This window comes from Diplotaxodon limnothrissa, linkage group LG18 (assembly GCF_057381915.1).
Source record: "Diplotaxodon limnothrissa isolate DT_005_m linkage group LG18, D_limnothrissa_male_GT1.1, whole genome shotgun sequence".
NCBI classification, from domain to species: domain Eukaryota; kingdom Metazoa; phylum Chordata; class Actinopteri; order Cichliformes; family Cichlidae; genus Diplotaxodon; species Diplotaxodon limnothrissa.
The window spans coordinates 22,508,054-22,535,930 of record NC_140613.1 but is presented as its reverse complement, the minus strand read 5'-3'; the positions used below and the strand labels follow the sequence as shown (position 1 = coordinate 22,535,930).

The 27,877-nt window shown below is 42.5% G+C and overlaps 1 protein-coding gene across 1 annotated transcript; it reads left to right on the top strand.

Annotated features, from left to right (window-relative positions):
* Nucleotides 1-369: 369 nt before the first annotated feature.
* Nucleotides 370-27,877, top strand: LOC146613596 (ephrin type-A receptor 4-like). Its single transcript, XM_085377223.1, has 19 exons — nt 370-526; nt 1,189-1,256; nt 3,450-3,647; nt 3,963-4,073; nt 4,485-4,839; nt 14,163-14,318; nt 14,885-15,421; nt 17,795-17,919; nt 18,064-18,223; nt 18,313-18,424; nt 20,903-20,961; nt 21,162-21,275; nt 21,375-21,560; nt 21,633-21,694; nt 21,887-22,096; nt 22,406-22,582; nt 24,868-25,055; nt 25,256-25,441; nt 27,760-27,877. The coding sequence occupies exons 1-19, from the start codon at nt 370-372 to the stop codon at nt 27,875-27,877; spliced, it is 3,279 nt and encodes a 1,092-aa protein (XP_085233349.1).

The window sequence follows — 27,877 nt, the reverse complement described above, 5'->3', positions numbered from 1 at the left end:
ATTAGGTGTTTTAAAGTGGGCTGACTAAGTTTTGTGGTCGAATCAGTGAAAAACGTCTCAATTATTATTTTTTTTTTTAAACAATTTTATGCAGTTTAAATTTACAGCCAGAGCGAAGTTATTCTTTTCAACTAATGTCACCCGTTTTTAAACGCAGAAGCTGCAGATCTGCATTTGCCTTCTTAGAAACGTTAACAAAGATGCTGAAGGATAACACACCGACGCTCGTATAGTCTAGAACAGTCATTTGCCTCGTGTCATTTATCATTACTGGAAGCATAGGAAGTGTAGGAGACCGCCCCAGTACCCACTGCTGCATCCAACTCGCGTTCACACTTGGTTTCATTCAAACACTTTTTTCCCACCGGGATGGAGCTGCTAGAGCGAGTGCGCGGAGCCGACGGGGAACGCACACGCTTCCACGCTGCACACATGGCTGCAAATCTGTGGCGAACGTTTTCTTCTACTATCTGGATATTAACATTAGTTTCAAGTTCGAGAACAAGGATTTATCCGCCAAATGAAGGTAAGGAAGGAGGGACTCGAATCCGTGTTGCTTGTGTGGCACAGTCGGGTCTTTTTTTCCGCTGTTGCGAGCTGGGAGAGATCCTGCGTGCGCTCAAGGCGCGTCCTAGGATAGCAAAGAACAGGGAAAAATTTGCAAACATCTAGAAGAGGAAAAAAAGTTGAATTCTTAGATATCCTTGTAATATTTGTGCAGTCCAGCTGTGAGCTTTTTCTTCCTTTAAATATGTTTCCCCTTTCTTCTTTTTTGTTCGTTTCTTTATGTTTGTGGGTTTGGTCATGGTGGAAAACACTGAGCACCTCTGTGTTTTTGTTATAAACAGTTAAACCGTTGAATTCATAGTTTGGGGTTTGGGGTTTTGTATATGAATAAAGCTCCGAGGTCTTAAATCAACAGTTTAAAATTCTGTGAAAAATATAAATGTATGTGATATTAAATGTACATATATGACTCTGTGCAGTGGAAATAAGATAAAATTTTTAAACCTAACAGTGCCAATGGACGCCTGCTTTTACTTCCATAACTGTTCACAGCTTAACCATCACTTACTTCTTGTGAGAAGTCTGTCAAATTAATTTTCTCTGCTTAAGAGCAATTAAAAAAAAATATTCCAGACTGGTTGTCCTGAGTACACCTGCATGTGTGTGTGTATGCAATTTTAGTGACCCTGCTGGATACCAGGACAGTGCCAGGAGAGCTGAAATGGGCAGCCAGTCCTGCAGAGGGAGGGGTGAGTGGGATCTGCCTGTTCTTTTTTCTTTTTTTTTCTTTATGAATACACTGTTTACAACCTGTTCTCTCTTTGGAAAACACACTCACACACCCTCTCTCGTTCCTCACACGCGCACATGCACACGCGCGGTCTGGAATCTGTAAATAATCATCCCACAGATTTTGAAATGTGCTGTTGTTCACCAAGCCTAAGTGCTAATATGAGACTGCTGCCATTGCGTTTGGCACAAGTAAAGGCATAAACCAGCTTGGTGGTGGGTGTCATTTTTTAGGAATTTTTACTACCGTACAGTTGCCAGAATGAATCCTGGTGATATCTGTTTCAGATTTGATCTTCTCTTTGTGTTTTTTTGTCATTGTCGTGATCTGCCATCCATAGTTCTTCCTCTCTTTCTCTCTCTCTCTCTCTCTCTTTCTTTGTCGTTCAGTGTCTCTCTTACCTCTTTTGTTGGTTTAAGAGTTAGTGGTGAACTTGCCTGTTATTTCTTCACTTGCCATTGCCCTTATACTCTCACATGCTGCTTGATTGACAGGGTCCTGGTCTGCACGCACTGAGCTTTTGATTACAGGCACTCCCCCCACCTTCCTCACCCCTTAGCTACACACATACATACAAAACTCCATTTCTGTATGTTTTTTTCCTTCTCCCTTGACAGCTGCGTAGGCTGACAAAAACTCTGAAGGAGACTAGACACAGAGACATCATACCCCATGTCAGCTTTTATACAGCTAACTTCCTCAACCCGCAAAGACACTACAACAGCACACAAACGCTGACACTATGTGGGCATGTGCACACCCTCACACTCACACACATTTTAACACACTGTACATAAAGAAATGCGTGGCTTACAAAAGATCAGTCTCGATTAGATATTCCAGGCCAATAGCAGTGCTGATACATTTTGAGTATTAAATCAATAAAGAATGGGCTTAAAATGTACATAAAACTGTAAAGACTAACATATTTACTGCACCGCTTACAAATCACCCAACATATACATAATATTATTATTAGCTGATAGCATATAGGCAATAACCCCACATTAGACAACGAAAGCGACTTTGATGGCATATCGATCAGTCTAAAGACACACACTGACACACAAGCATGTCCTTCAAGCACACACACACACACACATTCTTCTGTCATTCCTCTCGCTCTCTTTTTCTCTCTTTGGACACGGTGCATTTAGTGTGTATACAGCTCTCACTAGCAGGGAGAGAGCAGATTATTATTCAGTGGCAATAAAAAGCCAATTTGGACTTGGGAGGCTCAGCGGTCATTTGAAGGGTCACAGTACAAGGCAAATAATCGGCTCTATTGAGATGGATGGTGCGGTGAAGGTTGAGCCTGCTTCACTCGTATGGAAATGTGCCTGCAAAAACCTTGGAGTCGCAACAAATCTGAACCACCGTCCACTGCAGAATATTGATGCAAGAATGAGCATTAGCCCGTGAGGCTTCACGCAGCAGCGGTGAATCAGAGGGTGGACACCGGCATCTGAAATTTATTTTGTATATATGATGACTAGAAGTACCCCCCAGTGGACAGGCAACCTAAGTTTTTTACAGTGTGCACTTTTTTGACAGCCACGGCTGCTTATGTGTGTGTTTAAAGCTTGTGCCTACGCTGAAGAGTTCAACTTTATGCGGCGTATGCAGTCATTTTCAGTTCACGCCAGCACAGTATGAAAATCAACTTTCAGACACTTTAACATTGCTGCCATCACAGCAGCTATTTAGATGCTTTTGTCAAAATTATATAACAGTCTGCAGCTGCCAGCATGGAAGGGTTTTGAAAACCCTTCTCTGTTGGTGCATTGTGGGAAATTAAACTGGCGTGTCATCTGAAATTTGAGTGCCAGCAGCCTTTTTAAATGACTGCTGCTTGGCAAATGACTTTTTTAATTTAAAAAAAATCAGACTATCTTGAATTAAGAGAAGTTTGGGAAAGCTGTTCTCCACATGACAGTTACATTTCATTAATATCAAGTCATTCATCAAGGCAACTTTGATGGAACATCTGCTTCAGTTCAATTCCAGTCACTTCAAAGTTGGTCTTCGTGATGTTGGCCTGAACTAAATGCATTTTTCGAATGTAGTCTAACGCCTGTAGGCAGCAACATATGTCTTACATGCACAATCATTGCTCTAACTAACGCAGTTATACAAATGTGCTTGTTTGAAGTGGGAAGAGGTGAGCATTATGGATGAGAAAAACATCCCCATCAGGACGTACCAGGTGTGCAATGTCCTGGAGCCCAATCAAAACAACTGGCTCAGGACAGACTGGATCCCTCGGTCTGGAGCTCAGCGGGTCTACGTCGAAGTCAAGTTCACCCTGAGAGACTGTAACAGCCTCCCAGGGGTCACCGGCACCTGTAAGGTATGTGAAAGCGTGCTCAGGATGTGTAGCGTGCTGGTGAATGTATGGCCTGACTGCGGTAAAAAGTTTTAACAAAACAGCAAAGAATTCTGATAAAGGGTCTGACCTTTTTTAATATGTTAACTCTCATGATAATTACTTAATGGACAGACTGCCGCTAATGGACCTTTATTTTATATTACAGCTGCTGTTTATTCAAGCACAAACCCCACTTTGACTCATTATCATATTAAGAGAAAAGATGAGTGCTGGTGCTGACGATAAATAGGTGCCTCAGTCTGTCCCTTTTTTTTTAATTCCCCTTTTGTCTTGTAGGAGACATTCAATCTGTACTACCATGAGTCAAACGAAGACAGAGAGAGCTACATCAAAGAGAGCAGCTTCATTAAGGTGGATACGGTGGCAGCAGACGAAAGCTTCACCCAGGTAACACCGAACAACTGAGTCAGGCTTTGAGTTCCCTCCGCCACTCAGTGTAATTTGCTCCTATGTGGAAAATAAACCCCCCCAAAAGCACTTAGCTGTAATGTTTTTATTTGTTTTACAAGCACTTTTATCTTAGATGTCTGTTTTGCTGTCCCGGGAATGTTGGCAAGGTGCTTTTGCTCAGTCTTTGCTAAAGTAACTTACATTCTAATCTTGCAGGCCGTAAAGCTTGTTTTGCCTTAGCAATCAATAAAAGTTATTCTGAATCGGAGCCAAGTGCTGAAGATGTGGAGATCAGCGGCGGTTCAATTGAAACGCCCACTTTAAGTTGAACAAGCAAATTGAATTAATAAGGGGTGACACGGTTTACTGCACTGTTTATTAATGCAATGCTGTTTCCTCTCAATTCAGGTGGATGTTGGAGACCGCATCATGAAACTGAACACAGAGGTGCGAGATGTAAAAGTCACGACCCGGAAGGGCTTCTATCTAGCCTTCCAGGATGTGGGCGCCTGCATTGCTTTGGTTTCTGTCAGAGTTTTCTACAAAACCTGCCCGCTAACCGTTCGTAACCTGGCAACATTTCCCGACACCATTACCGGGGCCGACACGTCCTCCTTAGTGGAGGTCCGGGGGTCCTGTGTCAACCAATCGGAAGAAAGAGAGGAACCTAAAATGTACTGCGGTGCTGATGGAGAGTGGTTGGTTCCTATTGGTGGATGTCTCTGTAACCCCGGATATGAGGAGAGGGGAGGTGCATGTAAAGGTAAGTGGTGCTGGCTACAGCAGAGCTACTTCTCTTTTGTGCACTCCTGAATTAATGTGTTGTCACTTTGAAGTTTAGCATCTCTGTGAACAACAATCACAAATGTGCTCAGCTTAACAAGCTACTCTGATAATATTGATATTTGGTTCTTTTCGTTTTTAAAGGGGCACTCGCTAGCTTGGCAAATGTGGTTTAGAGAGGACACCATAACAAATTTTATTCTGTTGCAGAAACAGTAGATAGTGGCACTTTTTTAGTGTTTTGTAAGGTATCCAACTGAAATTGCAAATTACACAAAAGAACACAAAAGAAAATTGACCTAATTCAAACTCTAATAATATTCAGATTGCAGGTTACAAGCTGAGAACAGAGAAAAGAGATAAGATGGGTCATTCTGAAGGTGATAAAATCCATTTATGAACGTCTTTAATCAAATTAATGGGTTTTCTTTTTCTGGTGTTTCCGCTGGATACTTAGCAACTGCACGGCAAAGTCAAAAAGCAATGTGTAAAAGTGTAATTTTCACTTGATTTTTAGTAAAAATTCAACAACTTTTAAAATCAGTGACCTTTAGTGGTGCAGTCCATATTGGCCTGCTCAGATCAACAGGGTGGCATGCACTGGGAGCATTTATCTGTATGGACACATGCCCAGCCATCATTTAGAGTGGGTTAAATTAAGACCGATCTTTTTGTTGCAAGTTGAAGTTCTGCTTTGTGTACCGAGCGCTAAGGTCTCCATATGAGGTGTGCTCGCATAACCACAGCCATCTGGACAAAAATGTCTTTCTGTCGCTTACAAATTTGGTCTGAACTTTACTGTAACAAATATGCAAGCTGTTCACACCTTTCACCGACTCACATGTGGCTCGGATGACGTGTAATATTTGGAAACGACTGTTGTGATAGTGAAGACTGCAAATGTCCGCGCTTATGTGACAAAGTGGGGTGAACGGGGTTGGACAGACTTAGTGGAGACACTTTTACAACATGGCTCGACTCTCTCCATTCATGTTCACTCAAACACACAACACACATACACAGATGGACAGAGACCAATAGAAGAAGAGCTGTGGGGGTGGGGGTGAACGATTCACTGATGTGCTCCCTCGGTTTTATTTATGAAGCCCATCCCAGCAGGCTAATTGTATAACAAACAGACCCATAATTCAAAGAGAAAAGAGGGGACACTGAGAAAGAGAAATATACAGAGATGGACATAAAAAAGAGCGATGCATTGCCAGTTGGCCAGTTGGTGATTAAGAGAGAAAAAAACATGACTTTTTTCTTTGCAATGAGAGATGCAGTTGCCAAAATTCTGTATGAATATGAATAGTATGTGTCTCAGATGTTCTCTGAAACCGTCACCCGGCTTAGCTCATTTGTTTCATCTGAAAGGAGGGGGAGGTTTGTGGGGTGGTCCCTGAAGCCTGAAAGATGTTCCTCCTCAACTAGATTTAGGAGAGACCCTTGACTCTGTTGAACCTCCAGCAGATGTGAAGTGCCATCTATCTATCTGCTGCTCTCTTCTTCATCTCCCTACTCTCTCTGCCTGTCAGGTTGTTGGCTGGGCGCAGCTGCCTCAGTGGAAATTCATCAAAGTCTGAATGAATACAGAATGTATCTCTCCAAAACCTCTGACCCGACTGAATTAGACGGACACCTTAACTCTTCTCCTATTTTAAGTTTAAAATTTGCAGAGAGAAACAGAACAGGAGGGCGTAGCGGGATGGAGGGAAGAGAAATAGATTTTGGAAGAGATTAAGATGATCTGTCTCTCAACATGTCACACACACTAAGAGATTTCTGGATCATGTAGACTCATGTGCCATCTCTGAGTCGGCACAACGCGTTCAGGTGAAGACAAAACCAGGCAAACTAACCTTGGCTGGCAATACGTCATTAGAAGCTGGGCTCATTTTGCACTTGAAAGACAATCGTATGTCTCAGTTTGGAGTCTTCTCTTAGCAGTGCAACTTACAGTTGTCATGCTTGTAAGTTAGAGTTGTCATCTAATGTAGTAATGTTAGACCTGTGATGCACAGACCTAGAGACCTGTCTAAGATTATCTATCAGCCACCAGTTGGAAGGAAAAATGTATATTTACTATGAAATTGATTGCGTTTCAGCTTGTGTGTCTTGTTCAGTGGTGGTGATGTCATTAGACCACACCCCTTCTCATTACAGAGATGCACATCACCTAATATGCTTAATTGGTAGTAGGCTTTCGAGCCTATACAGCTTGGAGTAAGACAACATGCATGAAGAGGATGATGTGGACAAAATACTCATTTGCCTAATAATTCTGCACTCCCTGTAATTTGTTGTTACACTGATAAGACACAACTTTGCACAAGTTTGCATTGCACTTTTTCCAACTTTCAGTACAACTTGGAGAGGGAATTGGGTGTATTTGGAAGACAAGTCAGCATCTTCCATGCTAATTACAGCCAAGAGTGGCAATCTGCTATCAACCAAAGCGATCACAAGGAGGTTTTTGGTGCAGCACTCTTTTTGCAACCAATTTCACCTGGTAGAAACCACTCACCCACTTGTCAAGGAATAGAAAATTTGCCACAAAAACCAGAGATTACCGGGGGTTGGTGACCTGTTTCTAGGCCTGTGCAGCGTTATCTCACGTTGAACATCAACATCAGCTGTCAGCATCTTAAAAATGTGCTCTTAGCTAGCTAGCAAGGATTAGCATTAACAACATTCCTCTTAATGCTTTAAAAGATTTTGGTGATTCATCCCTCCTGCTATACAAGCTCAAGCGACCGTTGATGGGTCACACTCAGGTTTGAGAGTTATCACTAGATAATCTAGGTTCTTGTAGTGCACTAAATGTCAGTGTGAGTGCACTGAAATGGCAACTGTCAGTGTGGAAGTATGAGTTCTGTGACGCAGTAAGAGAAAAATAATTCACACACGCAAGGATTAGTTTGATTACCTCCTAAATAACTCCCACTTTCTCTTTTTGCATGAGTTTTTAAGGTGTTTATAAAGACACAGGAGAAAAATCTAGTCTGATAGTAAAACACCAAACAAGTACATTTAATTTTAAATGAAAAATCTATGCTTGTCTGCTGGAAATGTTTCATAGTTATATGTCTCCTGGTTCAATGGATTGTTACCCACATTAATATTATCTGCATGTGCACTTTTGCACTGGTAATGCATTTAAGCTTCAGTTTAAATTAACCGCAACGGTTAATTTAAACTGAAACAAGTGTAGATTTAAAGGAGTAAAATGTGAGAAGTTCATTTTCAGTGTTGACGCAAAATAATGAGGATGGAGAGGATGAGCGGAGAAGCTCTGGAGAGGAAGAAGGGATTAGATCATGAATGGGGTGAGAGAGGGGTTGAAAGAAGGCCACTGACAGCAGAAGGCATCAATACAGAGCTCCCCCTCCCCTGCTGGGGGTTTGTCACTTGGTGCAAAGGGGGCGAGTGGAGAAACACAAGAGAGAGGGAACTCCCCCTCTTTCTAAACCCTTGGTTAAGACCGAGGTCATGACTGAGCCTTATGAAGACGTCAAAAACTTTGGCTGACAGCCACACACACACACACACACTTGCAGAAAGAGTTTAGTCGCACAGAGCGGGGTCACGACCGAGGTGGATGAAGACGTCAAAAGTTTGACAGCTGCGATCCGTCTGGGAGGATCGGAAACGAGGGAGGAGAGACAACAGAGAGAATGTGAAATGTGAACGGCTGAAGAGGTGGAATGAAAGCGGAGCCTCCTGGTTTTCTCTCTCTCTGCTGGCCTCCTTTTTCTCTGTCGTCCGAATCTCCTCAATTCTGCTCAGTGCCTGGGAGGGTTGGAATGTTTCTGTGTGCGAGCGTGTTTGCATGTGTGTTCCCTCCATCCAGAGAGATTTCATGGTTGTGCTTCTTTCCAACGCACCTGCAGTGTCTCGTCAACAGCAGAAAGCAGTTGGACAGAAAGAGGCAGAGGGAGAGACGGCAACACTGAAAGAGAGATGATAGAAAGAGCAAGCGGATGATAGAATGAGTGCGTAATCGCTGTATTCAGTCCCTCTAATTATTGCATCGCATTTCTGGACTCCGGACATGTTGGACTGCTGACTTAGAGTGTGTGTATGTGCGAGTGTGAACAAGTGCACGTGTGTGTGTGACTGTGTCTGTCTGTGTACTGTATCTCTGATTTTCTGCCTAACAAAGCCCTCCTTCCAATATACTCACAGTTTGGAGGACTGCCCAGGAATGCCTAGAGAAGAGTGTGATGGGGCAAACAGAGAGGGAGGAGTTTGTGTCTCTGTGTGTGCATGTGTGTTTGTGTATATGTGCGCGTATGGCAGGTGACGAGGCAAGCAAAGACACTGGAATAGCACGAGTGATTGTTTGAAGTGAGCCAAACTCAGGTGGGGGAAATGCTTTGCATTCCTCCATAACAATCAGAGTGCGTGTGTGTGTCTGTCTGCGTGTGTGCTATTGTCTGCCTCTCCCAGGTTGTTCTTAATGTACAGGAGGTTTGCCAGCTTCACCAGGCTGTGTTGTAGCTCCCTGGCATGGGCACAAGCTCCGCTCTCCCTCTCTGTCTTGCTCCTGTTATCCCTCCTTCTCCAACTCCTCTCCCCGATCCACAGTCAGGGGGTGGGGGTGTTGCTGCTGCTATGGTGGTGGTGGTGGCAGGGGGTGATGTGTGTCTGATAGGGAGGGGGGGTTATTGTTGCAGAGTCCCTTTCACATGCTAATGTTCAACACTGTTGGCTTTAGGCAGACACACACACTCACAAATCCACACACTTCTCGCTTCAGACCACCAGTTTATGTGAATATTTAAATTTAGACAAACTTAAAGCTGCAGCCTCGTTTGACGTTTTAAATGCAAGACTCCATTGACCCTGTGAAATACAAGCTAAAATTGGCTACAGGGGAACTTTGATTTTGGAGCCAGGCGGTCCATTCTAGGAAGTCCTACACTTGAAAAGGGTAAGGATCCGATCCTATCTTCAGCCTCATCTCCAGCCTTTCCCCCAGCGTTTCCTTGGGCGTTAATTAAAATGGGGCATGACCCCTGCGATTAACAGCGTCCCTCCTTCTCGCGTGACGGTCTATCAATCCGTCAATCCATCCCTCCCTCCATCCATCACACAGACAGGTGTCAGACCGGAGCAGTGAGGGGTACTTCCTCCATCTCCACCCCTCTGCTGGGAAGAACCAAGGGACGATGACAGCTAACACGGGGTCAAGGAGAATTCACGCAAACGCACACACACCCACCCTCACACACACAGTGTGCCGACGAGGCTTTTAGTTGGATTTGGAATGAGCTGCATTTGCATTTTGGGTAGCAGAAGAATGCATATGCAAATGAAGACAATGCTGATAGTAATCAAAGGGCACCTTCTCCTGCATGTCTCTCCCTTCTCCCTCTCACTTCGTCTCCCCTCTCTTCATCTCTTTATCTTTCGCTTCTTGTCAGTGTTTTTCTCGTGCTGCCTCTCCCAGTCAACCTTCCCAATCCTTTACACTCTGTCACTTTGTCTCGCTTGTCTCAAGCAGCCGAACAGCTGATTGCTTTGTAATTATCGTCCTGTCTAACAGGCAGAATGTTAATGTGCCCACAGACACACACACACACACACACACACACACACACACACACACACACACACACACACACACGCGTCTTTGTTTTTTTTTTTCAAATTTCCACCTTATCAGTAAGCGTGCTTCCCTATCGCTGCTGCTTTACCGGTCAAACCCAAGCTCTCGCGCGGCCTTCGGTAGCGTAGGGTTAATGTCGGGTTAATGACACCCTCATGGGCTCTCATTCCAGGTCACCAAAAACCCACCCTCCTCCAGTAACCGGTGCTAAAGGAGACACAAAAGACTACAGAGAAAAGAGAGAATAGAGACATAAGAGGGCGCTGAAGGAAGTTTATGGCTTCAAATACTTGCTTGCTTCTTTCTCTCCCCCCTTCAGCGTGTCGTCTTTGTTTGTGAGGAGGATGGAGGATTAGATGGGACAGAAACAAAAAGCAGTATGCTACCCCCCTGGCAGATTCTTGTTGAGCCTTGTAATCAACCTCTAAGTCCTCCTCAGAGGTTCAGATAATTTTCTGTCTTACCTACACTGTTGATAAAGGAATGCGGAGAACAGCTGGAGAATGACTGTATTTTTATCTTGCACTTTATTGTCTAAACTGCCACAACACGATGAGTCACTCGCCACATGAAAGCCGTTCTTATCAGCCGTTTTATGAATTTACAGGTTTCGACCGAGTAGTTTTCAGCTGTGTGTACTTGTGCGCGGCACCCCTGGTATCGATATGGGGGTATAAAGAATGCCAGCCAACGCTTCAAAGGTTTCTCGTGGCTTGATACTGCGAGAGGAGAGCGATGTATGGAGAAGAGTTATCGGAGAAAGACAGATAAGTGGAGGTCGAGGAGGAAGTGCATGGGGAGCGAAGGAGGGAGACTGTGAAATGTGAAAGGGAGGGAAAATGAGTGTGTGAAAGAGCAAATCTGTGGAGGCTCACACAGATGGGGCAGGATGGTTGGTCTGAGTAGATTACAGAGGAGACTTCCTCCCTCTCATCTACCGACGAGAGTGTCATAAAGCATACTAACGCACTTAAACACAAACACGCACACACACACATCATTCCCAGATTCCTATCCACTCTCACTGGGATGTCTTCATCTCCCTGTGCAAATGTGAAAAGGGCTGGGGGGGGAAAAAGCGGAGAATTGGGAAAGACGGTGGGATCGAGGAAGGAGAGTGAATAGGGTGTGATGATGAAAACAGAAGGTGTTGAAAAAATGATTGCAGTGGAAACAAATAAAGGATTTCCTTCTGACAGTAAAGAGAGAGAAGAAATTGCTCTAAGCAGCCATGCCTTGCCATCTCTTTTGCTTCACCAGTGGATGTCAAGCAGTATAATTATGCACTCATTTATTGTATTGTTGTTCTGTCAATGCATGAACTCCCTGGTATACAGAGAGAAGATGTATCTCCCTCCACTCTTCCTCTGTCTCTCTCTCAGCCCCTCTCCTTCTCTGTTTCTCCTCTTTCATATATTTAAATGTCAATTATATTTGTGTGGGCTGCCGGCGCTGAGGAGTTTTGATGTATTCAGTTCTAGTGTTTCTGGTTTCTGCGTGTGAGTGGGAGCTGATCAGTAAGTGTTCTTTTAGGTGTTCCTTTCTTTGCTCATCAAAGTTAAAGATAAAAGAAGTCAACGTGCCCCTCCCCCCTCGCGCTGGATCTGTTTCTCTCTCCAGATTTTTCCTTAGCAGTTGTTTGTCTTCGGATCAAAACGCTGTCCAAGGAAAAACCTACTCCGCTTGTCAGTTTGAATTTTGCAAAGGCTCTCTAAGCATTCAATACAGGCAAAAACAAAGAACTGTATCAAGGGTTAGGACCTTGGAAGTAAAGTGTTGACAGCACTAATTGCAGCCTGCCGCGGGGTGGACTTTAACTCCTATAATCTCATTATTTATTAATATGTTTGTAAAGATATCTTGCACAACGTTTCACACCAAAAATTATTGGGTGTATATTTGGAATCTAATACGCTCAGAATGTATTTCACTGCCTATAAAGAATTTATACATTTCATTTCAAATTTATTAGAAGTTATGAATTGAATTCATGAACTGATTTTTAAACTAGATGTGTTTGGCATGTAATAAATGTAGAAAACTGCATAATGCCACCTGTGTGACTGGGCGCACAGTCGGAGCCAACATCAGAGCGAACTGCATAAATCCCAGACAGGTTAACACTAAAACAACACAATTATTTTCTCCACTGTTAGATTATAATATTATTTTATGCCATGTTATACCCCGAATTAAAGATTGTGAATTATTATGTAGTTTTAGTTTGCATTATTCTCCTGAATTAGAAGAAGCTGATAACTATTGCATTTGTTAAACTGATTTGCATTACATTAAACTGCTGACTTGTTGTGAATGAATGATATTGTTTTATGATGCATTATACTGCTGAGTTATAAGAAATCTAATTTGTCTGAGTAGAAGAGAACAGAGTGTGCTGGAGTTTTCTGCCCCATTTCAGCAGGAGCAGATAAACAGGGAGCCAAGGTCGTAGCTTAGGCGCTGTGTGAGAGAAAGCATGTGAATGTTTAGGCTTTGTATGATAAGGTGGAGGCACCAGAGGCTATAAAAGTTTGAGCAATGCTCCACCATTTTGAGATTTTGAGGCTGTCTGCATCAGTGTCCATCTCCCACGCGTGTGTTCATTAAAATCATCGTTTGACTCAACCCGGCCGGACCAGTGTTGTTATTGTGGTTTTTCCTCTGGTGTCCATCCCCAATATTTTTGAACCTTAACACCACTTAGATATACAGCCCTGTGCAAAAGTTTGAAGCACCCTTTATTTCTCTATATTTTGCTGGGTACATGGTAAATACTAAGAGATAGTGCTTTTCTACTCGTTCTGCAACCTCTGTTTTACACAACATACCTCGTTTATACAAATACATTTTTTTGCTTAAGTGCTTTCCATATAACATTTACACTCTGATGGATGCATCGGAGAGCACAATTTTAAATTCGAACCTGTTGCCACTGATTTTCAGTCCAGCCATATCAGGTTTTTTCAGCTAACAGCTCTTTGGGAGTCACCTTGTTGGTGGAAAGATTCTATGTTATGCTTCTCAAATTGTGATAATGTCTTCATAGATTCAACTAAAGAAATGGGAAAAAAACAATGTGTTTTTGCATCTAGGTTGCTAGTAACAACGTGCTAATGATAGAATATGAAATTGGTGCTTTGCCAGGTTGTCTGTTATGTCTAGACACAACACTGGTTTGTCCTTTGAGTTAGGTGCCTTTTATTCTTGAATGATAGGTCAGTGTTGACTTAGCAAGCAGAAGATTATTTCCCTGAAAATGGTCAGGTAGAAAGACTGGACTGAAAATGAGTGAAGAAGTTGCCAATGTGGAAATCCTGAGACACCTTCAAAAAGCCTGGAGAATAATTCCTCAAGAACACTTTAAAAAATGAATTTAATTTCATCTGAAGTTGTCCTTTATTCTTTGTAGCACATAGTGAGCTAAAAATAGTGAGGTTCAGACATGTTTCACCTCTGAAAATACTCATTCACAAAGCAAGGGTGGGAGGAAGGTGTGATGCATGAGGTCAGCGTTTTTATGTTACGAAGTAGTGGACCAGCACAGCAGTGCACCTGGAGCAATGCAAATGCAGTTTTTTGTGCTCTCCAAAAAATAATGTTCATGTTTGAGACAGTGTGGCCTGTTTTTATCATTGTTTTTTTAATGCAGATGTTTCAAATGGAATCTTTCTTTCTCTGTGTCTCTGCAGCCTGTCGTGCTGGTTTCTACAAGGCCAAGTCTACAGATCCAGGATGTGCCAAGTGTCCTCCACATAGCCACTCACTCAGAGATGGAGCAACTATCTGTGATTGCCATGCTGGATTCTTCCGTGCTGATACTGACCCTCCCTCCATGGCCTGTACCCGTAAGAGTACACACGCAGACACAAACGATACGTGTATGCATTTGCACAAACAAAAGCAATAAGCACAGCCGTCTTTACCCAAAGTCTATATCTCTAACAAACAGAGGGGCACACAAATGTGTCTGAATGCCACTCCTGTTTCACAATCCCATTCCTTATGACTAAGCCACCATCTACATTCTGTTAGGGAGTGATAACTAAAGACATCAGGAAGTGAATAAATGCTCCCCCCCTTTCTCTGTCGCTGTGTAAGTCTATGAGTAGGTTCTGTGTGACAGACTTGGTGGCCTTGGTTAGCGTAATTATGCCTATATACAGCACATGGTTTTCTTGGCCTGGGAAAAGCAAAAACACATACACACAATCTCTCAGGCACACGTACAAAAAAATAAAGGCCACAGACGAAAACATCAACCCCATCAAAAACATCTCACAGCCGTATGATTTTCAGTCTAATGCCAGATGTCTGCATTTTAGGCTGTGCCAGAAGCCCCACACATTCACAGTATATGGTTGATTTCATTTATGTTTATGCCCTCCCCCCACCCCTTACGCTCTTCTTTCAGAGCCACCATCAGCCCCACAGCAGCTCATTTCGGTGGTGAATGAGACCTCAGTGGTCTTGGAATGGACCCCCCCTCATCGTTTGGGAGGAAGAAGTGACACAAGCTACAGTCTGGAGTGTCTCATCTGTCAGACTGGGAGCCACAGCCACACTGGTGGTAGAGCCATTCCTAGGAATCGCAGCATCTCTCAGCCTGAGGCTCAGCATAGTGGGCTGGGAATGCAGTCAGACCAGGGGATTGTGGGACCTGAAGCTTCTCATCTAGGCAGAGGTGTCTTCCAGAGCAGGCCTGGAGATTTTCCCCGGCCTGGCTCTGGCGGCGGCTCCGTCTCCAGCTCTCAGTTCTGCGCGCCTTGCGGCTCAGATGTGCTCTTCTCTCCCGGTCAGACGGGCCTCACGACCACCAGGGTGGTGGTGAGCGAGCTCAGGGCCCACACGCACTACACCTTCATTGTCCATGCGCGCAATGGGGTTTCCCAGGCCAGTGGTGCAGGGGCAGCACAGAGCGTGTCTGTGAGCGTCACCACCAACCAAGCTGGTGAGAAAGTTTGTTTGTGATAAATCTGTTTGTCAGATTGTTGACTGTAACACAAAATCTGCTTATAGATGTTGTCCGTAAGTGAGTCAGCAGAATACAAGCCGCTACTCAGTGCGTGCGAAGGCCTACGGGAAGTTCGGTCGCATGAGTAAAGCTCAAAACTGTAGATTGCACAAGCAGATATGCACATGCTCTGCATGTAGGTATACTGCATCTGTGTGTATTGAAAGTAGCATCTGCTGTAAGCACTTTAAAGCTGTAAAACAATGGCAATTTTCCCACTTGTGATAGGAAGTAAAGGTACATATTGGTTTGCAATGAATGGAAAACACAGTTTCATTTGAAAATTGAGAAGGTTCTGGATAACATGTGAGAAGCAGAAACATGACGGCCAGTGGGGCTAAACCTTTCTGTATGTGAGAACGCAAATGTACCACACAATGGGATATTTTAATTTAGCTACTTGCAAGAATTTAGCAGGTAATGATCTGGTGGATTCACAGTGAGCCAGCGGTCCTGTCTCCTGCCCCTCTGCCTCCTGCATGCTTTACTTAGGAATACTTTGTTTAGCTCCTTGGTTAAACAGTATCCTGGTAGTGAGATCACATCTAAAAGCAGACTACTACTTTTAATGTCATCCTGGCTTCATTGTCTCCACGTTGTTCAGGCTTCATGTGTGAAAACTGGTTAAGTTGTTAATGGAGAAACACACGACAAGGCCCGTGTCGTGCTCTCTTCCAGCCGGAAACTTGTTCTCTTACTATCACTGTCACAGTTGCCATAGTTATTACTCTGTCCTCCTACACCTAACAACAGCTGAATTAATTATAGGGGTGTTTTCAAGAGGATGTCAGAAAGCATTCTGGAAAATGTAAATCACAGACTTAAAAACAAATAGAGAGAGTTGGTTAAAGGGGGAAACGGATGCAATAAAAAGTAAATCGCCACACTTAAATAACTGAGCAGAATCGTGTCGACACTCAACAGCGCCGGCGTACCAAAGGGTGGGATTTTCCTCTTTTTTTTTTGCCCTAAAATGCTTAACCGCAAAACTATTTGAAAAGTCACTCACATTTTATGAAGTGTTTCATTTTAGTTGTGAAGGTGTCAGCTGGTGTGTGGCGTTCCTCGCACATGCTCTCCATTAGTTTTCAGCGTTTGCTTTTCTTTCTTTCTTTTTTTGATGCTGTTACATCTCAACTGTCATTGCTGTAAGTCTTTATGGTGGCATTTAGAAAGCAGCGCACCTGCCTGGTTCCAGGTGCCCCGGGGAAATAACTTAGCAGCGTGTGCACAGCATGAGAGCGTGCCTGGGATCTGTCAAGCCCAACCTGCACTACCATATGGCTCGATATCGTATGAGCAGCCACAAAGGAGGACAAAGAGAGAGTTAAAAGGAGGGAAATGTGGAGGGATTTAAGGGGAGAGAGTGCAGAATGGAGCTTGTCTCTGTGGAATAGGAAGGAACGAGATGTAGGTCAGTTCTCAGGTGCACTGGGTCAATGGGACTGTTGATAAACAGCCATTCTGAGCTGTGTTCAGTGACGCCAAACTATCATATGGTTCACCTTAGAATCAGCATTAGAGCATATTCAGCTTGTCATTCTGCATATGTTATACTGATGCTCCTCAAACTTTCTTTAAATAATGTAAACTATTTAAAATATTTCAAGGCCAATATGATGTAAAAGTGTCAGTGTCAGTTAATAAAAATACAAACCGTTACATTTTGCATTTACCGATTGCAAAAGTGGTGGAAATCCACCAAAGACAGACGGAATTTCACTGAACCGAGTCTTTCTTGTGGGTTGCACCTCAGATTTAGTAACAAACAGGGACTCGTGCATCACTGAGGATTTTTGTCATTTTCTGTGCCAGAGAGGCAACTGCAGCGATCAAACTCTTTTCCAGGCACAGTCGGTGTCTTTGCTTTGTTTTGATCAGAGTCATTACACAAAGAGAAGCTTAGCACAAATATATGGATCACCTCTTTTTCTGTGGTGTCTGTACTTGTGCTACGCTTGAAACTCTGTACAATTTTCACGATTTTCGTCTGTCATTAAATATCTGGATGTGGTTCTGTGCTCACAGTAGACGGGATTGTACTTGGTGCTTTTTCCTTCTGTGAGGTATTGCGGCAGCTGGATGAAAATAGGAATATGGAAAATGAAATGTAGTTCAGCGAGTTTTTGTTATTGAAATAATTGTTGCTAAAATATGTTTGGCTCATATATCATTAAATTACCATTTAGGGAAAAAAAAGTACCTCCTGCAGTACTCTGAAGTGCCCCTAGGGGTATGAGTACCATTTGAGAAACAGTGGGTTAGACTATTGTCTTTGTATTAGTTCTCATCATGTTTCTCTCCTCTCAGCACCCTCTCCAGTGTCGTCTATCCAAGCCACTGATGTCACCAGGCACAGTTTGTCGTTGTCGTGGCAACAGCCGGATCGACCCAACGGGGTCATCCTGGAGTACGAGGTCAAGTTCTATGAAAAGGTGAGCTGCCCGCAGGTTAATTCAGCTCAGGCAGCTGTTTGGAATGTCAATATGCCGGCTCGCTGTTCGCATTGCACTGATGGTGAGGATGGATTTGCATTCAGACACTGAATAGATACCCTTCTTTTTGTCCCGGCTAATCAGGATCAGAGAGAGAGGTCGTACCGCATAATGAGGACCTTCTCTCGGAGTGTCGATGTCACGGGTCTCAACCCCCTCACTGTTTACGTGTTTCATGTGCGCGCTCGCACAGCTGCTGGATATGGAGAGTTCAGCACTCCCTTCGAATTCTCCACAAATTCAGGTATTCAAACAGCGCCGTTCAGTAGTGGGAGTTTTAAAAGAAGCAGCTATCACTTTTTGGTTGGTGACTTCTGTGTCCTTCCTCCTTAGATCCCTTCCCTCTGATTGGAGAAGGAGTCAACTCTGCCTTCCTGCTGCTGTCTGTCAGCGGGGTTGGAATTTTACTGCTGATATCTGCAGCTGTCTTCATCATTAGTCGCAGGTATATATACACACACACACAGACACACACACAGCAACACAGACATACAAACACAAAAGATCCAGTAGCCATACACACCTATAGACTTGTTAGGCCAGCTAGAAAGCAGAGGTGTGGACTCGAGTCACATGACTTGGACTCGAGTCAGACTCGAGTCATTAATTTTATGACTTTAGACTTGACTTGAAAAAATGTTCTAAGACTTGTGACTTGACTTGGACTTTTACACCAATGACTTGGGACTTGAATTGGACTTGAACCGGTTTACTTGAAAAGACTTGATATTTTACCCCAAATATAAAATTTAACATGCATATTATATAGAGATTGAAAATGTGACGTCATTCACGGGTAGAACCGCAAAGGATTCTGGGAACTCGTGGCAAGCGGTACTAGCGCACGCAGGCTTTCAATTAAAATCAGTCACACAGCGATAAAAAGAAACACAAAAATGTCAAGAAGCCGTTGTATTATTAACTGCAATAGCCGGTCGCATGACAGCCACGGGAAGCCGACGGGTAAAGAGATCGGTTGTTATCGGATTACGTCGTTGAAGAGAAATTGTTCAAGCCATGTTTCCGAAGTAACAAAGACGCGACGGATGGCCTGGATTGCAGCCATTCAAAGACCAAATATAACGTCCCAGAACACTCCAGCTCACAGGTTAGTCTGCTCCAAGCATTTACACGAAGGTCAGTGTTTTTTAGTAGTTAATGCGTCATTTTTCTTAACATAATTGGTGATATAGGTTACAAGCAAGTCTGGCGCTGAACAGAAATTGTCGCGCTATGCTCCTTTATTTATTGTGCATAAATAGTGAATTGTCCTGACACAATATTGTGTTTCGCTTCTGTTATTATGGTACACTGACAAAAACATATACTTTTATTCACAGGATAAAACAGTTTTTTTGTATCACTAATTGCCCAGTACGATTACAGCATACAATATTATTGTCACTGCTACATTTCTGTGATGGGTACCAGAAATTATTTCCACTACTAATTAATTACCGTTGAGCTCAAAGGTCCTATTAATAAACGGTTAACGAATGTGTATTTATGACGACAATTTGTGAGACTGGTAAACTTATGATACGTACGATGGTCTTTCGTTCTACACGGTGCATTTCAAGGTCCTGCACCCATCCGTCGGTAAACTGTACCTGGGCTTGTTGCAGTGACCTGAAGTTACTAAACTTCATGATCGTATGCGCTCACTCCAAGAACCGTATGATTATAAATATGCATATAAATATGCTAAGATGAGATAGCTGACTTCATCTAACTAGCAAATGTTTTCCAGGCTACGTTGGTGATACAGTTTTTTTTAATGTGTATGATATTTTTGTCATGCGATTTTAAAGCTGGTCCTACAACCGCATCCAAGAATAACATGCAGCTTATCTCAGAACTGTCGGTGAAAATTATTCTTGGAGCTAGGTTTAATTGAGCTGCATTTTAAAGAGGTGCAATTTCACAATTTGTGTATATTTTCTAAGTTCACTATTTTGTCATGTGTTGAGAAAAACACAGATTTTAAAATTACATGGTCTAATATTTACATTTAGCATATAACTGCAACATTATTTTTTCGTTGTTTTTTTTTTAAAGACTCGAAAGGACTTGAAATTCAAAGTTTCAGACTTGTGACTTGACTCGGACTTTTACACCAGTGACTTGAGACTCGACTCTGACTTGCCTGACATTACTTGAGACTTGACTTGAGACTTGAGGATAAAGACTTGAGACTTACTTGAGACTTGCAAAACAATGACTTGGTCCCACCTCTGCTAGAAAGTTCTCATCAGTGCAAAGCTGACGTCAACACGAGTGCAGCCTTTCTGTTAACTACTGCTTCTGACCAAACTGCTTCAGCGCACACAAACAACAGCCACAGTTCCCCTGCTATTGTGGGCCTAAATAATGTGTGTGTGTTACCTGAAGCTTTTAAAAGGGATTAAAGTGGAGACAGTGATAATCCCTTTGTCCCTGACTTGTCATTACAGTCTCTTCAGCAACATAGCATGTGTGTCAGCTTCCGCTGGCGTGCACCCTCACCAGCATGCGCAGATGCCCACACACACACACTCACGCACACACCTGCTCAGACACAAAGGTGTTTTTGACAGTCTCTTTGTTTAATGGAAAACACCTTTTATCTTGCGCTACCTGAGGCGTTGTGCCTCCTCCCTCTCTCGCTTAAATGCTTTGATCTGGTCGTTCTATGCTTTCCTGCAGCCCGTTGCTCTGCCTTCCTCATTGTCACTGCTTTCTGTTGCGGCAAATCCTTGAAAATCCAGCGAAAGGCACAGCCCTGCTAGAAGAGAAAGCACACAAAGTTAAAAGCAGTGTGACACACGTGGCCTTTTGTCAGGTCAAATGACTAAAAATCACAGCACAAAAGACCCAATAAATGAAAAAGATGGCTACGAGCTCACTTATCTTCATTGTCTGTCCCTCATTTATGTCTCATCAGGAGGAGCAAGTACAGTAAAACAAAGCAGGACTCGGAGGAAGAGAAACATCTTAACCCAGGTACTGCATATGTGCACGTAAGGTCTCGTGGATGCTGTTTCTCCAACTATTCCTTCAGATCCACCTGCACATCTTATATGCATACCGCCAAAAGATATTTACATAACATATGCAGTTATACAACAATTTCTCACCCTCCTCTGCATCCCTCCTTCTCCTCCTTCATCTCGTCTCCTCTCCCGCCTCTCCTACCTTTGCAGGAGTGAAAATCTATGTGGACCCGTTCACCTATGAAGACCCCGATCAGGCCATCCACGAGTTTGCCAAAGAGATTGATGTCAGCAGTATTCACATTGAGAAGGTTATTGGCATGGGTAAGCCTGGCATCGGTGCTCGCGCACACTCACAAACCCACACACACATGCTTACTTGGCGCTGACGCTGCTGTTTTTGCTATCTCTGTGTGTGTGTAGGAGAGTTTGGGGAGGTGTGCAGCGGTCGGCTGCGTGTGCAGGGGAAGAGGGAGATCTATGTGGCCATCAAGAGTCTGAAGGCAGGATACTCTGACAAACAGAGGCGGGACTTCCTGTCTGAGGCATCCATCATGGGACAGTTTGACCACCCGAACATCATCAGGCTGGAGGGTGTCGTCACGAGATGTGAGTAGTGCTCAGCTTAGAACTCAGTGTGGAGATTTTGCTTGATATTTATAAAACTCTTTACCTCTTCAGGTAAACCATTGATGATCATCACAGAATATATGGAAAATGGATCTCTGGATGCATTTCTTCGGGTATGGGCCCTTTTATTACGCTGTCATCTCCTGTTATGAAATGAATATAAATTTTGGTTCTGAGTTGTATTTAAAAAAATGTGGTAAAAAAGATTTAAATCACAGATGAAATGCAGTCAGTCATGACTGTACTGCTAGCTGTGGGTGTCTGTGTTAACTTGCCTTCCTGTCTCTGCAATTGTACCATTTCAGAAACATGACGGCCAGTTTACAGTGATCCAGCTGGTCGGCATGCTGCGCGGCATCGCCTCAGGTATGAAGTACCTGTCAGACATGAACTACGTGCACAGAGACCTGGCAGCACGAAACATCCTGGTGAACAGCAACCTGGTGTGTAAGGTGTCCGACTTTGGCCTGAGCCGAGTTCTGGAGGACGACCCAGAGGCCGCCTACACTGCAAGGGTAAGACACACTGTTATTTTCCTCATGTTAAAACAATGCTTTGCTTTTAATGATTGCAAATTCATTATTCTTTATCACTTACATATTTCATATATATATGTGCTATCACATCTTCAGTTCACACATTTGTTGTTAAAGGCGGCCAAAAAGCTGTAGAATTCATCAAATGAATAGACGCCGCTGAAAGAGCGACGCTTAGAGCAATAAACATTAGCAGTGAGGAGGTTTTTTCGCCCCCGACTGATTAAATGAAATCATAAAAAACATAAATTATTCAATTAACCAGTGTGACTTTTACTGCTGTTTTAGGAGGCCACTGGGACTTATCTTTCTCCTGGGGGGAAAATCCCCATCAGATGGACTGCTCCAGAAGCTATAGCCTACAGGAAGTTCACCACAGCCAGCGATGTGTGGAGTTATGGTATCGTTATGTGGGAGGTGGTTTCATATGGAGAGAGACCCTACTGGGACATGAACAACCAAGATGTGAGTAATTTTAATATTATTGAATCCATGCGATGCCTTGTAGAAAAAAAGAAAAAGAATGCTGGAATTCTTGATGTGTGTGAATGATCTTTATCCTCGAAGAAAGAGTGAAAGTAAAAACAATGGCTTATGTGATGTAACACAAAGCTGTGTTTTTGGACATGTGATCAGCTCTGAAGCTAAAATGACATATACACATATACTACAGCTTCTGAGCCACAAGCATTAACATTAATTAGAATTTTCGCAAACAAGTTGTGAGCTGTGACTTTCTCTAGAAGTCAAATTAAACTTTTGCTAATGTTCACACAGGAAATGGGACTTAAATTAACCCCGTCTACACAACACACCCCACTTCTTTTGCATATTTCAGACAAAAATAAACTGTCCTCTGTGCACTTCTCTCTGAGCAGTGTCTTTGACCTCTGTGCTGTTTGTAAAATGCAAAAAAAAGTGCAAAATTTGGGTTTGAGATCCTTGGGTAAGTTGAAAGCAATCAGAGGACGTTTTATTGAAGATAAATATTGAGACATATATGAATTGGCTGCTTAGAGTCATTCCTCAGCCAAGCCAGGCAGTAATTGTATTTTTAGGACTCTGCACCAGCGACAGATGCAGCTGGAGGCACTATGTTTTCTGCTTTTCCATCCATCATTAGTCTCTCTCTTACTTGTTAACATGATATCTCAGGAATGCCCTCAGGGGAATTTTTTTCAAGTCTGGCACAAACGTTCAAAGGTGAAGGTCACTATGGCGGGAAAGGATTTCATTACATATGTTTACTTGGATTAGACTGATTTTCTGGATAAACGTCACTGTGACCTCATAGAACAAGCTTTTTGGACATAGCTCAAGAATTCATACGCTAATTACACTGGAGAGGGTAAAGAGATGAAGTGATTAAATTATATATCATCATGCGCTGCAAATGTGCTTTCGGTGTTGTAAGCCAGTAATAGAAGGGGAAATGGATGTAAAATATTACTTGATCTGTTCGAGGAGATACCGACCGAGTCGGCTGTACTTTGTAAACTTTTATCGACATATGAAGAAAAATGGTGTTACAGAGTTCATTTGGAGTAGTTGAAACAACTAAGATGACTTGTGGACATGTCTGCAATGTGATGGATTTCATCTGCAGCACTGTTTGGATATTTAGTTGATTTTTATTTTGTCCAAGTATTAAAAGGGGAAATTTGCACAAGCAGAGGTGCACTATGCACTTTATTAGCTTATTTTTTGTAGTGCATAGATTTATATTATAAACTTACTTCACTAACAGAAACAAGTGAACTTTGTTTTCTTTCTTTATGAATATCCCGGCTATACTTTTCATACCGAGACGGGTTTTGAGTAGCATTTTAGTATCGCAAAGGTTTACAGATTGTGTTGCAGACATGTGCTGCTTGATATCTGCACTGCACACAGGAAAATGCAGAGCTGCACACATCTGCAGGAAATTAAAATCAATCGCAGTTAGTGGTGAGACGACTTTGGGAACCGTTTGGAAAACAACAAGCGAGTAATAAATCTTCAGGGAGAAGAATTTGCTTTGCTATTGGTGAAGTTTAAACGGCAGTCGCACGATTTTCATCATTTCCTTACAAAAACCACAGATTTATTTAAAAGTCTAAAAAAAAGTGTTTTCTGACAGTAAGTATACACCACAGCATTTTTTTTAGCTAAGTGACTGTACAAGTTTTAGATGGGTTGCCATAATATTTTACCCAGATATTTGTGGTTCACAGAGAATGAATCATAATAATATTTGTCATCCTTATTTTTTCTGGAGCTGCAGAAAAGCAAGAGCGGGTCAAAGTTGGTCACTAAATGTTTGAAAGCTATCATCCAAATTTAAGATGATGAACATGGTGAACATTACACATTGTCATTAGGTAGATTAGTGTAGCGCCCATTCAGTGAGAGTGTAACCCGGGTTATTTGGCTAGAATTTACATGACAGGCTGTTACCATAAAAGCTAACAGATAAGCAGCTGATGCTACTGCTTTGAAAAGAAGGACAATTAGTAAATGGACGTTTTATGCTTCTTAAAAAGCAACACATGAACTGTGCTCTGCATGAGGATAATTACCAATGCTAACCAAGTCAGCTGCTAAGTAATCAGGAAAGCTCATCTTATAGCTTCAAATGACCATTTAAACATAAACAGGTGCAGTTTCACATTTTCTTGTGTTTGGTCTGCGTTTAACAATTTTCACGTGACCAAATTTTTGGAACATCTTGGGTTTTGGGTTTTCTGATAACAATGTGAAACCTTTTTTAGGTGATCAAAGCAATAGAAGAGGGCTACCGACTGCCTGCGCCCATGGACTGCCCTGTGGTGCTGCACCAGCTCATGTTGGACTGTTGGGAGAGGGATCGAGCAGAGAGACCCACGTTCAGCCAGATCCTCAACATGTTGGATAAACTCATACGCAACCCTGGGACTTTGCGCCGGACAGGAGGGGAAAGGTACTTACAGTGCACGAAAGCAAAGACAGAAATTTCCTCAAGCAAAGTAGCAATTACATGCACATCCACACATATCCACATTCATATTGTGCTCACACCCACTCCCACATCTTTATGATTTTTTTTCTTCAGTTATGACTTCACACTCCTATTTCAGTCCCTTGCCACCACCAACCTGCTGTTTTTTTCTGCACATATAGACCCACAGGCACAATACTGGAGTCAGGGGTGGGTTCAGAGGTGTGTGTGGCGGTCATACCGGAGATGTGTGTGCCCGAGTGGTCGCTGTGTGAGTGGCTGCAGTCCATTGGGTTGGAGAGGTACAGAGACACCCTTGCAGCAGCGGGTTACACCAGCCTTGACAGTCTTCTGGCTCTCACACACCAGTAAGTGTACCTTCATGTGAAAATGGATTGAAATAGGAGCCACTCTGGCATTAAAAATGTCTTAAAAATGGAATCTGTGATTTTTTTAAGCATTGGGCATAATCGAGTTAAAACTAGCAACAGAAACCCACTCGTATTTCTGAATCAAAATTCAGTGTCATGAAAAGCTGAAACAGGGTGTAAGAAATTTATTTATTCTGTATAATCGCAGCTTTCATTCTGTCCTGTAATATTTAACACTTTAATGATCTCAATGCTTATTAACTGAAAAACGTCAGTGATGATCCATATTACAGTCTTTTTAAAGTACCTTCTGTTTGTAAGCCTTGTTTAGTTTAACCAGAAACATAATTAGGGGGGAAAGTGAGTGATAAAAGCTACTCATGACTATAACATTACATCATTTAAAAAGCTAGTGTCACCTCATAATCTTACAAATGCTTCTTTTTGTGTTAATTGGGTGTTCTCATTAGCAGCGAGTTTAGCTCGCACTCACTCTTAATGGCATTAAAACAGACCTGTTTTGCATTTGTAGACTGTATATAAAAGAAGGATGCAACCTTCTGTGATGAATGGTGATGAGACAAACCCAGCGTGAGGCACAGAGGCAGGGGAGGTAAAAAGCAAAAGAGCCTTTGTTGGCAGAGAGTCTAAAGGGTAAAAATTAAGCATAAAACTAGAACCAAGCAGAAACAGCTGAGATTATAAAAATGCGTCATAACGGAGAAGAAGACAATGACTATAAATACGCTGTGAGCTAATTACACAGCAAAACACAGGAGGGAGCAGGATAGAGGTGGAAATAATGAATCCCAGGTGAAACAAAGCAGGAATAAATAGAGAATCACAAAGATGGAAACAAAAGAAATAAAAACTAACCTTCAATGTTAACTAGGGATTAACCAAACGACAAATAACACTGATAAAAGTAGAAAGACGACGATACACAACTCGTGTAAGGCATGAGTTACTAGGAAGAGAGAAGGAAGAGGGAAACGCTGGGGGGATTATAAAGGTAATAAATTAACTCAAGAACCAGAACACAAAATCAAAACAACCCAAAACCAAAGGAAGTTAAAAACTAAAAATGTCACAAACTTCTCAAAAACATGGGACTGTGACACATCCATCCATCCATCGTCCTCTGCTTCCTCACTTCAGGTTTAGCTCTGAAATGCTGGATTCTTTCTAATAGTCAGCAGGGTTCAATCACTCCAGTTGCAGAAAAGCAAAGGTCCAAATCTTTTTTCTAGATTTATAAACCTGTAAACTGAACCACTATTACGAAGACTTTTTTTTAACAAAGAGTAATGTTTATTTTGTAAATTTTAGTCCCATTTAAATGTAAAAGGCAGAAATGTTTTGTACGTGGCTACACTCCAACTGAGAAATCATTGACTAGCTCGTTCTCACTCCCGAGGCATAATATAGGCGAGGCGTTCCTGAGTAACGCGAAAGGTGACCTACTGCGTTCTTATGCTACACGGTAATACACATTCCAGCCATGTATTCGAGCCCTAACTCTAACCTTATCCCTAACTTTAACCAGCACTTTAATGACGTTAGCTAATGTTTTCCAAAGCGATTTAAGTTAAACGAACATATATGTGTAGATTCATTCCAAAAGGCTCTCATGTTTCCTCCTTTTTCTGACCTCGTAATATAAGGATGTGTTGGGTGGCAGGAAGCGTATTAAACTGACGATTTGTCACCTAGCATAAAATGTTACGCTTTGGGAATGAGAACGTGTTGCATTGACATGTGAGCATGCAGTGTCCTCGACTTCTAAGCCACACCCACTCCTCACTCATCATGTCTGCTTTTTTTTTTTTTTTTTTTCTTAAAGCAAGTAGGCGATCATTTCAATATTTCAAGCCCCGAAGATGGGAACCCACAGACCAATTCACGTTAGACATCACATTAGCTGCAGTTGCCATCTTTTATATACAGTCTTTGTTTTATTAGCATGTGGTTTCTTGATTACGTTGCTTCGTTTTGTTGCTTTACTCTTTTAGTGCTGGGAGACAATGGTGTTTGCGGTGCAAAGGCATGAAGTATATTAAACTCTTCATATTACGGCTGTAGTTTAATTGATAGACCGCTGGCCTGTTATTACCCAGTGATTTAAATGCATAGTTGAGCAGATGCAAAACCCTAAATATCTCCAAATGTTTGTGTGTGGTGAAAGTCAAAGTGTGGGTCAATTTAAAATAAGTAGGCTCGTGATCAAAAGAAAATAACAGCCAGCCTTATCCCTTAAATACTGCATATTGTGCCTTTGTGTGTCTGAACATTTATCTCTGTCTGTGCACCCACAGGGAGATGGACAGACTTGGAATAATCACACCGTCACATCAGGACATACTAATTGCTAGTGTGCAGCAAGAAATATTCTCTCAAATGCAACACATGCAGCACACTATGGTTCCAGTCTGA

Excerpts from the sequence above, each read along its gene's own strand:
- LOC146613596 (XM_085377223.1), top strand. The coding sequence starts at position 370 with ATGGAGCTGCTAGAGCGAGTGCGCGGAGCCGACGGGGAACGCACACGC. Across the intron at positions 527-1,188 it reads GATTTATCCGCCAAATGAAG|TGACCCTGCTGGATACCAGG; the intron begins GTAAGGAAGGAG and ends ATGCAATTTTAG. Across the intron at positions 21,561-21,632 it reads GGAGGGTGTCGTCACGAGAT|GTAAACCATTGATGATCATC; the intron begins GTGAGTAGTGCT and ends TTACCTCTTCAG.